We start from the raw sequence: 13,159 nt of genomic DNA on the forward strand, positions 1-13,159 counted from the left end.
GATTAGAATATATACAATCCTTAAAAGATTATCGTTGTCCTAAAACCGTTTTTTAATGTAAAAACTAACATAAAAATATTTACACCTACTATTTTATGTACATTAAGCATATAATAATGTTAGTCAAAATATCTTAAAACGTACAGATTAAAAAGGAGTGAAATAGATTTACTGGTAAAAGGTAAAAGGACATAGTTTATTCATTTATTTCTTGACAGAAAAATAAAAGGATTATAAAAATATAGATTGGTATTTAATGGTCTGGGATTTATCATTACTATGTACACCACTAAAATTAAAATTAACTGTTATGTTACTGTACAGAACATGCAGAATTTATATCAGTTTATTTCTATTTAACCAGTTGTTCTACAGTTAAAATAGAGGTTGATAATATAGAATCATAATACTTTTATAAAATCTAAAATATTTGATCTGAGATATTACCAATTTAGGCCTTTTAAAAAAAACTAAAATATTGTATATTCCTTTTTGTGTTACATTGCCCAATTAAGTTTACTCTTAAGCTTCCTTTTAATATATATGTCTGATAATTAACTAACTTAATTTTTATTTTTGGGGGTAAAAATTAATTAATAGTTATCTAGACATTGCACCCGGGGTCTTTTGCCTCAGACTGCTTTGATACTGCCATCCTTTTGTGTAATAATGTTCTGCCACAATGGAGGTCATAGCACAGTTTTCTGCTTATTCTTTCTATCTCTGTTGTAATTTCTTCGCTGAGAATTTGAATATTTTCCCGTACTTTGGTTATCATATTAAATATTGATCATTCTAATATGACGTGCTTCTTTCGCTTTGTAAACAACACCGTGATAAAATTCTCGATATATCTATACTTAGCGCAGACTCCAAGATGTACACAAGTGGCTGTTTAAATATGCCTCCCACGTAAATCCACATGTATCGTAACGTATGTGTAAACGGTTGTGGATTTCGCCGTGTTAACAATTACAATTGAATAAAACCCTACAGAACATTTATTCTGATTCTGATGCATAACAAAAAGAATTTACACATTAGAGAATGTAAAAATGGACAAAAACAAAATAAATTAAAATTCCGCGAAATTCCAGTAATGATTTTTGCGCATTAACGTCATTTCAAAACATGACGTCATACGAATGAAAACGTCAAAGCTGAAGGTTTTTCTCTTGCCTTTACCTTCTAAACTCGGATACAATTGCATTAAAATAAAGTATTGAGGTAGGTGTTGCTTGTTTTCTGTTCTATTGCATTATTCGCACATTTACTGATTTCAGCAAGTCAACATGGCGGCTCCTTGGTTACAACATGTCAACAGTGAATTTGACGGTAGCTTACGATAAAAAATGTAAATTTAAAATTGCAAATGTTGGGTTTACTGAGAAGTAAAAAAAGTAATCACATTTTTTTTCTAGTCGTTAGTTAAGAAATCATTCATGCAGGTTTATTAGATTTGTTTTACATTTATCGAACAGTGGGTAAAATAGAACAGCCACACACACGGTATTCCCATCATTGCTTCAGTTTTTTAATGATCGTATTTGTCCTATTAGAATCGAAATAATTCATGGAAGCCATAGATTTGTTGTAAATTTACACATGGCCTGGGCCGTGATATTCGTTAATTTTATCCCTCGCTAACGCTCAGGATAAAATTCGAATATCACGGCCCAGGCCATGTGTAAATTTCCAACAAATCTATGGCTTCCATGAATTATTTCTTAAGTAACCAAAAATAAAAAAAATATATGAAAAATATTAATTTTTCCTTTAATTGCATGTTAAAAGTCTTAAAAACTGTAAACTTCCCATGTAAGAGTCAAAATAAAACCTGTAAACCTCCTTTATAAAAAACACATAAAGACTTAAAAATGTATATAGTGTATATGTTGTTGTGTTAGGATTGTTAATTTATTCTTCAATTATTTTTTTGGTGGTGGAACTGTTCGACATACAAAGTATGGTTACCCTATAAAGGGTGTAAAGATCCGGAGAAGAAGAAGAAGGACCATGGAGATTTTAAAAGGGGGAGGGGTGCTTCCTTAGACGGATTAAAGTTACTGCCGAGTAAAGCGAGACAAAACAAAATTTGGACGATTTTATATAAAAAAAAAAGTGAAAAACGTAATGAATTTTCATGAATGAAAATAAAAATTATTATATTATGGAGGCACTGTCTACGCCTACCTGGATCCAATCCGCACACACTAAATACCGGTTTGAATTATATGTTCCCCCTCCCCCAAAAAATGCCCAAAAATGAAAAGGGGTTTTACCATCTTTTCATTAGATTAAACTGACAAACTCATGACCATATAATCCTTTCCATTAGATTATAACAACCCAATTTGACTGTCCTTTCCATTACATTTTAACAAACCCAATGACTATCATTATCATTAGATTAAACAAACCAACGACTATCGGCTATCCCATTACTTTTTGGCATCTCAATGACGATGCTATTTCATTATCTTTAAACAACTCAAGTACTTACTATGCTATTCCATTATGATCTTTAGTCATCTCAATGACTATGCTAATATCACATTATCTTTCATTCATCTCAAAGACTATACTATTCATACCAGTAGCCCAAGGGGTTCGGGGAACCCCTCCCCCTCGAAAACAAATAAGCACTGCTAAAGTCAACAATCTGTTCGAATTGTGACTGCTAAAGTCGAGTTCATGAGTCCAAATTAGCTCCCCTCCCCTTTTTGGAAATTCCTGGCTACGGGCCTGCTATTCCATTATCTTTAGACAACTCAATCACATCCTACTCATTAGCTTTAGCTAACCCAATGACAATGCCATCCCGGTATCTTTAGACAACCATGTGACTATATGCTATCCCATTATCTTTAGACAACTCAATAACTATGCTATCTATTATCTTTAGTCAACTCAATGATTATGCTATTCCATTATATTAGGCAATTTAATGACTATGCTATTCTATTATCTTTAGTCAACTCAATGACTATCTTCCAGCATCACCTTTAGACAACTCAATAACATATTGACCATAATCACCATTAACTTTAATCAACTCAATGACTATGTCATTTCATTATCTCTAGTCAACTCAATGACTATGCCATTTCATTATCTCTAGTCAACCAAATGACTATGACATTTCATTATATCTAGTAAACTCAATGTACTATGCCATTTCATTATCTCTAGTCAACTCAATGACTATGCCATTTCATTATCTCTAGTCAACTCAATGACTATGTCATTTCATTATCTCAATGTACTATGCCATTTCATTATCTCTAGTCAACTCAATGACTATGCCATTTCATTATCTCTAGTCAACTCAATGACTATGTCATTTCATTATCTCTAGTCAACCAAATGACTATGTCATTTCATTATCTCTAGTCAACCCAATGACTATGCCATTTCATTATCTCTAGTCAACTCAATGACTATGCCATTTCATTATCTCTAGTCAACTCTATGACTATGTCATTTCATTATCTCTAGTCAACTCAATGACTATGCCATTTCATTATCTCTAGTCAACTCAATGACTATGCCGTTTCATTATCTCTAGTCAACCCAATGACTATGTCATTTCATTATCTCTTGTCAACCCAATGACTATGTCAATTCATTATCTCTAGTCAACTCAATGACTATGTCATTTCATTATCTCTAGTCAACTCAATGACTATGCCATTTCATTATCTCTAGTCAACCTAGTGACTATGTCATTTCATTATCTCTAGTCAACCCAATGACTATGTCATTTCATTATCTCTTGTCAACCCAATGACTATGTCATTTCATTATCTCTAGTCAACTCAATGACTATGTCATTTCATTATCTCTAGTCAACTCAATGACTATGCCATTTCATTATCTCTAGTCAACCTAGTGACTATGTCATTTCATTATCTCTAGTCAACTCAATGACTATGCCATTTCATTATCTCTAGTCAACTCAATGACTATGCCATTTCATTATCTCTAGTCAACTCAATGACTATGCCAATTCATTATCTCTAGTCAACCCAATGACTATGTCATTTCATTATCTCTAGTCAACTCAATGACTATGCCAATTCATTATCTCTAGTCAACCCAATGACTATGTCATTTCATTATCTCTAGTCAACTCAATGACTATGCCGTTTCATTATCTCTAGTCAACTCAATGACTATGCCGTTTCATTATCTCTAGTCAACTCAATGACTATGCCGCTTCATTATCTCTAGTCAACCCAATGACTATGTCATTTCATTATCTCTTGTCAACTCAATGACTATGTCATTTCATTATCTCTAGTCAACTCAATGACTATGTCATTACATTATCTCTAGTCAACTCAATGACTATGCCATTTCATTATCTCTAGTCAACCTAGTGACTATGTCATTTCATTATCTCTAGTCAACCCAATGACTATGCCGTTTCATTATCTCTAGTCAACCCAATGACTATGTCATTTCATTATCTCTAGTCAACTCAATGACTATGCCATTTCATTATCTCTAGTCAACTCAATGACTATGCCATTTCTTTATCTCGAGTCAACTCAATGACTATGCCATTTCATTATCTATAGGCAACTCAATGACTATGCCAATTCATTATCTCTAGTCAACTCAATGACTATGCCATTTCATTATCTCTAGTCAACCTAGTGACTATGTCAATTCATTATCTCTAGTCAACTCAATGACTATGTCAATTCATTATCTCTAGTCAACTCAATGACTATGCCAATTCATTATCTCTAGTCAACTCAATGACTATGTCAATTCATTATCTCTAGTCAACTCAATGACTATGCCATTTCATTATCTCTAGTCAACCTAGTGACTATGTCATTTCATTATCTCTAGTCAACTCAATGACTATGCCGTTTCATTATCTCTAGTCAACCCAATGACTATGTCATTTCATTATCTCTAGTCAACTCAATGACTATGCCATTTCATTATCTCTAGTCAACTCAATGACTATGCCGTTTCATTATCTCTAGTCAACCCGATGACTATGTCATTTCATTATCTCTTGTCAACCCAATGACTATGTCATTTCATTATCTCTAGTCAACTCAATGACTATGTCATTTCATTATCTCTAGTCAACCCAATGACTATGCCGTTTCATTATCTCTAGTCAACCCAATGACTATGTCAATTCATTATCTCTAGTCAACTCAATGACTATGTCAATTCATTATCTCTAGTCAACTCAATGACTATGTCAATTCATTATCGCTAGTCAACTCAATGACTAGGCCATTTCATTATCTCTAGTCAACCTAGTGACTATGTCATTTCATTATCTGTAGTCAACTCAATGACTATGCCATTTCTTTATCTCTAGTCAACTCAATGACTATGCCATTTCATTATCTATAGGCAACTCAATGACTATGCCAATTCATTATCTCTAGTCAACTCAATGACTATGCCATTTCATTATCTCTAGTCAACTCAATGACTATGCCATTTCTTTATCTCGAGTCAACTCAATGACTATGCCATTTCATTATCTATAGGCAACTCAATGACTATGCCAATTCATTATCTCTAGTCAACTCAATGACTATGCCATTTCATTATCTCTAGTCAACCTAGTGACTATGTCAATTCATTATCTCTAGTCAACTCAATGACTATGCCAATTCATTATCTCTAGTCAACTCAATGACTATGCCATTTCATTATCTCTAGTCAACCTTGTGACTATGTCAATTCATTATCTCTAGTCAACTCAATGACTATGTCATTTCATTATCTCTAGTCATCCCAATGACTATGTCAATTCATTATCTCTAGTCAACTCAATGACTATGCCATTTCATTATCTCTAGTCAACCTAGTGACTATGTCATTTAGGAGATAACTGTATTGTATTTTAAGCTCCGACGGCATCAATTTGGGATTTGATGGTCGCAAATTAAGTTTACTGGCGACGCGTTAGCGGAGACAGTAAACGGGTATTTGCGACCATCAAATCCCAAATTGATGCCGTCGGAGCTTAAAATACAATACAGTTATCTCCATTCTAATGAAACTGACAGAAAACAACGTTAAAACATGTATTTAAAATCTGTCATATGCCGTCTGCGCTTGCGCGTACGTCCCATAGCATCAATTGTCAATTGATGCCATGTAAGAAAGTGACGTTATCCAATCAAAATGAACGTTACAAACGTTGCATTAGAATTCATTATCTCTAGTCAACTCAATGACTATGCCATTTCTTTATCTCTAGTCAACTCAATGACTATGCCATTTCATTATCTATAGGCAACTCAATGACTATGCCAATTCATTATCTCTAGTCAACTCAATGACTATGCCATTTCATTATCTCTAGTCAACTCAATGACTATGTCATTTCATTATCTCTAGTCAACTCAATGACTATGCCTACCTGTCATTCTACCTGTAACCCTCGTCTTTCTTCTACCTGTACAAGATTGACAATACTGTCCTTAAAACTCAATAATAAAGGAAAAAACAGACATGATATTACCAGACACATTCTCATTCCACCTGTAACCCTCGTCTTTCTTCTATCTGTACAAGATTGACAATACTGTCCTTAAAACTCAGTAATAAAGGAAAGAACAGACATGATATTACCAGACACATTCTCATTCTACCTGTAACCCTCGTCTTTCTTCTACCTGTACAAGATTGACAATACTGTCCTTAAAACTCAGTAATAAAGGAAAGAACAGACATGATGTTACCTGACACATTCTCATTCTACCTGTAACCCTTGTCTTTCTTCTACCTGTACAAGATTGACAATACTGTCCTTAAAACTCAGTAATAAAGGAAAAAACAGACATGATATTACCAGACACATTCTCATTCCACCTGTAACCCTCGTCTTTCTTCTTACGAAAGAATGGACTTCGAATGAAGCATTTTTATACCAATAAACAGCATTTGGTTATAAAAGTATATTAATAATGAAAATAAGACAATGATGTATATTTATTTCTATACAATAACAAATAGACGTAAAAGAGAAGTAAGCAAATCTTAAAACAGAAGTACAGACATTTAACATAAGAAGTAAAGAAGTCTCAGAAATACAGATATACAGACATACTAACATAATAAAGTTAGACGAAATTAAACAAGTCTTCAAGCAGAACTACAGACAGTCTAAAATGATAGTACAAACAGTATACAAAATATTACAGGATAAAAGTTATTCAAATACATCAAGAAAAGACATTTAAAAGGTTTTTAAAGAGTGATTCAACTGCATAAATATGAATCTTCAAAATGAATTATAACACATTTATCTTTAATAAATTAACTGAATGGTAAGTGGCTAAAATAATGTACAATTAATACAGCACAGTGTAGTAAATCACCATTCATTAAACCCTTTTCTCTGAACTGAAGTATTAATAAATTACTCTCTTTGGATATAAGAAGATGTGGTATGAGTGTCAATAAGACAACTCTCCTTCCTACTCAGGTTACTGTTTATGGTTAATCATGCAAAAAAGTGAAAACAGAAATAGTGAACCCCAAGGTAAACTCATAAAGAGAAAGTCTATAAAAACTGACAAAATGAAACAAATGTAAGTACAAAATGTACCATATTACTTTGCCTTAATTTTTTTATTTATCCTATATTTTATATTATAATGGAGAGTTCTAGTTTGATTGCCATTGACATCTATCCACCAGAGTCAATAAAACATGAATGTAAGCATGTAGATCACCATATCACCTTCAACAATGAACAAAACATATAGTAAACTACACATATTAATACTTCTTAAATGGATAGGAACTTGGTGATTTCAAAGTACCACTATTTTTTCTACTTATCTTATCAAAACTAATGAAATCATTTAAACAGTTGCACAAAAATATCTACTTATAAAGCAAACATAGCGATTTTGTGTGTTTGACAAGGGATACACCTAGCACGGGCACCTAGAGTGAACAATTCTACATGTATGACAAAAGAATATAACATTAAAACAGTTGTGTGTTTCTTGCTTAAGCACTTGGTGTAATTTGTTGTTGAATTGCTGTATCATAGATGTAAAACCCACAGATTCTGCTCTTTAAGTGAAAAGGAAACCCCCTAATAAATTTTAAGCTTGCAAAACCTCTCACTTGTATGACAGTAGCACATAGACTATTGATCCATCCATTAATTTAAAGAAATAAAAATATAGCCTTATCTTTTGAACCTGGATTAAAATAAAATAACAAATTTCTCTTCATCTTGTAATCTTAATAATCTATAAATGTAAACCAATAGGACTAATATATATTACATAAGATATATAAAAATTCAACAAAGCTTTTAAAGCCAGAAAGAATGTAAAAACACATTTTTCTTCAAACAGATTTTGATTAAAATGCATTTCCTCCTCATTATCTATTTCAGCCACAGGTGTTAGACCTAGTTTTATTTTCTCATTAAAAGCATTGACACCTCCATGATGCCCATAGCATGTCTTCCACTATTAACATTGCTAATATTCAGTTAATGAACATTTTCTTTGTTTTCTGGACATTCTCTTTCAGCTGACATTCCCTGAAATTATAGAATAAGTTTTTTTACAATTATCTTAACTCTTTATCTCATCAAATTACTGTAAATCAGAAATTATTGTGATTTTGACATTTTTGACTAAAATGCAATTTTAATTTTTACAATATTGAGAAAAATCCTGTTTAATTCAAATAATAAATGTCAAAATGCGAGTTTAAATTATTGCGATAATAAAAACATCACAAACATTTCTGAATTAACAGTTATACTGTGGATTCATTCGAATTGTACATACCAATTGTCATGGATTAGGGAAAACTTACATGTTAATGGATATTTAATTTTGTGGTTTTCCAAAGTCTACATAAAAGTCTATTGGAAATTTGTAATTCGTTGAACATTTATAAACAATATACCTATACCCACAAATTCCATGAAAATTGGTATCCAACGAATAATAATGAATCCACAATAATCAATTATATATCAAAATGTACATAATTATTTTCTATGTTAAACTGACTGTTAAATTGGGGTAAAAACTCTAATTTGGCATTAAAATTAGAAAGATCGTACCACAGGGAACATGTGTACTATGTTTCAATTTGAATGGACTTCAACTTCTTCAAAAACTTCCTTGACCGAAAACTTTATCCTGAAGCAAGACAAACGGACAAATGGCTGCACAGAATGAAAAAATAATGCTCCTAAGTGGAGCATAAAAATGCCTAATATTTTCAAGTATCAGGTCTTTACATGATACAAATTAATAATAAGCAGTAAGATCAAAAGAAAAAAGTACAAATTGCCTATAATTAATACCTTTAATATTTCACTCCTCAGTAGACTCCGTAGAGTATTAGGGGAAGATACTTTAAGTGTATTAGGTGACATACCTTTAATATTTCACTCCTCAGTAGACTCCGTAGAGTATTAGGGGAAGATACTTTATCTGCTAATCTTTCTACAAGTCTCTCTATTCTTTTGTCTACTACTGATGGTTCTGAAAGTAATACAAAATGCAAGCTGAAAAAATTGAATATAACACTTACTTTATAGGGGAAAAAATAAAAACCAATTGGATAATATAGTCCATTCTATTTTGATTCATTTCGTCTTAAGTTCTGTAAAACACAGTTAAATTCATTAATCAAATAGTCATGTTGTGACTTTTTTTCATTCATTTTCATTTTACTCAAGTGGTACTTTGTCAACATATTTGTAACAATAGAGTCTTTGAATATGGAAGTCAAAACACATTACAATGCTCTCTTCAGAAATGTTGATAAACTTATCAGCAATAGCTCTAATCGGTTTATACCTTCTTTTTTCTCCCTCTTCAGATATGGATGGTAAAGTAAATCTTCAATGCTTGGTCGAACTTTAGGATCTCTGATCAAACATTTCTAAAAATAGTAAGAATAACATATCTTGTATATAATTGAAATCTGATGGATAATATTTGTTTTGTTTTCATATATTGTACAATTGTATGTTAAATATATTTAAGTGTAGGGGAGTGCAACTAATAAACTATGTTGTATAATTGTATGTTAAATATTTTTAAGTGTAGGGGAGTGCAACTAATAAACTATGTTGTATAATTGCATGTTAAATATTTTTAAGTGTAGGGGAGTGCAACTAATAAAATATGCAACCATCTTACTGAAAAAAGAAAATTATATCGACTTTGTCATTGAACAAATACCCTGACTGGTGAAATCAGTAAATGGGACTGCAAAATAATCATGAAAGTACAGATACAATGATAAATTTTAATGCAATTTTAAATTTGTTTGTAACAATAATTTTCATTGGACGTTGACAAATATTTAGAAGAATAAAATTCCATTTTCTACCAGTTAGTAACAAAGAAAGCCACCATTTCGAATTCTGATTTTTTTTAATGTAATTTCTATAAAAAAATAGGCAAAGATGCATACAGAAGTTTTGAATAATTTTATTGTTAATTTTTGCCATCGGGAGTTTACATATGACCTCACATTGTTGTATACTATAGCTATCAAAAGAACATACAACAGTATCTCAGACTTTTTCATTTTTGGCATTTTATGCTTAAGTATTTATCAAATGGAATTTATTTTAATATTTGGCATTAGATTGGACATAAATGTATTGTATTTTAAGCTTAGACTTTGAAAAACTTAATTTTGCTGTCGCAAATAACCGTTTACCTAGCTCCACTCATATCTCTAGGTAAACTCAGTTTGCAACAGCAAAATCTATGTTTTACAATTGCCAAACTTAAAATACAATACAGTTATCTCCTAATTTATTTTTGTTGTTGTTTTAAACTTCTTTATACATATGCTTTCTGATACATATGTATGAAATCTCTTTTATTGTATTTTCCATATAATTTCTATTCATTCATTTATACCTTGTTCAGGGGAGAGAACCTACTAACCTTCATGACATCCAGCAGACGTTTGTCCTCTATATCTGGGGAGAGAACCTACTAACCTTCATGACATCCAGCAGACTTTTGTCCTCTATTTCAGGGGAGAGAACCTACTAACCTTCATGACATCCAGCAGACGTTTGTCCTCTATATCTGGGGAGAGAACCTACTAACCTTCATGACATCCAGCAGACGTTTGTCCTCTATTTCAGGGGAGATAACTTCTAACCTTCATGACATCCAGCAGACGTTTGTCCTCTATTTCAGGGGAGAGAACCTACTAACCTTCATGACATCCAGCAGACGTTTGTCCTCTATATCTGGGGAGAGAACCTACTACTAACCTTCATGACATCCAGCAGACGTTTGTCCTCTATATCTGGGGAGAGAACCTACTAACCTTCATGACATCCAGCAGACGTTTGTCCTCTATTTCTGGGAAATGAATGACATAACTGGAGTTTGTGATAGCCTGAAGTTTGGCAAACTGTTTGTTGATTCTTTGGAATGGAGTAAAACCATACACCATATTGTATAAAATACATCCAAGGGACCAGACGTCACTCTTCACACCTATCTGTAACAAAGAATTGTATGTATTGTCCATCTTCAAGACATTTTACTGTCTGTAAGGGAAATTTTATTTATGTATTTGGAAACATCATATCTTATCCGGAGCACCTGAAATCACCCCCAGTTTTTGGTGGGCTTGTGTTGCTTAGTGTTTAGTTTTCTATGTTGTGTCTTGTGTACTATTATTTGTCTGTTTTTTTTAGCCATGGCTTTATTTTTCGATCTATGAGTTTGACTGTCCCTCTGGTATCTTGCGCCCCTCTTTTATACAAGGGAGATAATTACCATGCGATTATATAGAATGAAGACCCAATTAATCCCCCATTACTTCAATGCAATTTTATCCAAGTAAACAGGCAGATTTTTTATTCCCTATATAAGACTACAAAATTTTATTTACTTTCTTATACTAGTAGCCCCCTTTATGGTTCTTGGTGCGTCATGACTGGCATTTAAGAGAACATCCCATTTAAAAGATAGTTGATTTATTAAGGGACTTCATTTGTATGCTGGACTGATATCATGTAACTGGGGTCCTATTCCAAAACTTAAACAAGTGATAATAACAACATAATATCTTATACAAGGGAGATAATTATAATTATGATAATATCTTATTCATGGGAGATAATTACAGCATTAGGTTAGGGCTATTCCAGTAAAAATTATCCAGGGGGGGGGTGGAACGCCACTTATTTTTTGACCCCCCACCTATGGAAAAGATTAAAAAAATACACCCCCACCTAGAACATGTATTTTCTTCCAAGACCCCCTACCTAGAGAAAAAAAATAAAAGTTAGCTAGTTTTTTAAAGTATACAAAAATGTTGCATCCTGTCAAATAAATGTAAAATTTGTTGGTTTATCTATTTCAGTGCATCCAAAAAGGGGGCCCCCCCCCCCCCCCCCCCGCCCCCCCTAAATCCGCCTCTGGTCTCAATGGCAATCATACCACATCTTCTTTTTTATACTAGCTATGTTGCTATTAAAATATAAAATGAAACATGTAACAATGTTATGGAGCAGCAGACGACAGATGCAACATGACGGCAATAGCTCACAGTGACCGAAAAAGGGGGGTGCGATTTTAATTATGACCCATTTTATTTTTAAAACTGTCAATAACATTTTCAGGTACGACATATTCTTCAGGTGGGGAAACTGGTTGGCACCAACCATTTGATGTTTCAGAGTTTAGTTTGAGCCATAAAATATTTTTGGTAGGCACAATGTAATTCTTTTTTTATTTTTTGTATTTCTTATATACATTTTTTTTTTCAATAGGCAAATGTTGAGGAAGATGATATACTCTCCTGTGTAACAAGGCCATATTTTTCCGCAAAAATTAGGCCATTTTTTTCCTTCAATACCACCCACGCAACATGCGAAATAAAAATCTAATTGTCTGTGCCAAATATAAATATTTTTTTATGGACCGCATAGTTTGGATGTCACCCACACATATTTTTTTGTGGGGAGACGGTATACAAGGGAGAGGGTATTTGAAGTTGTTATAAACTTTATGCAATAAAATATTATTTGGGACAAAAATTGCAAAGAATTGGCCAGTCCACCTTATTAAGGACATATTCTTTGCAAGGAAAGAGATTTAAGTACAGCAAATTCTGCCATTTCAATTTCAATGAATAT

The 13,159-nt window shown here is 32.6% G+C and overlaps 1 protein-coding gene across 1 annotated transcript in view; it reads right to left on the reverse strand.

Annotated features, from left to right (window-relative positions):
* Positions 1-8,112: 8,112 nt before the first annotated feature.
* LOC143048741 (uncharacterized) overlaps positions 8,113-13,159 on the reverse strand; it is a 31,811-nt gene continuing 26,764 nt past the window's right edge. Inside the window, exons 16-19 of the mRNA XM_076222607.1 lie at positions 11,338-11,514; positions 9,837-9,921; positions 9,412-9,518; positions 8,113-8,557 (exon numbers count right to left, since the gene is read on the reverse strand). Coding sequence (XP_076078722.1) covers positions 8,507-8,557; positions 9,412-9,518; positions 9,837-9,921; positions 11,338-11,514 — 420 coding nt within the window. The 3' untranslated portion in view covers positions 8,113-8,506. The remainder of the gene's footprint in view (positions 8,558-9,411; positions 9,519-9,836; positions 9,922-11,337; positions 11,515-13,159) is intronic.

Source organism: Mytilus galloprovincialis, chromosome 10 (assembly GCF_965363235.1).
Source record: "Mytilus galloprovincialis chromosome 10, xbMytGall1.hap1.1, whole genome shotgun sequence".
Taxonomy (NCBI): domain Eukaryota; kingdom Metazoa; phylum Mollusca; class Bivalvia; order Mytilida; family Mytilidae; genus Mytilus; species Mytilus galloprovincialis.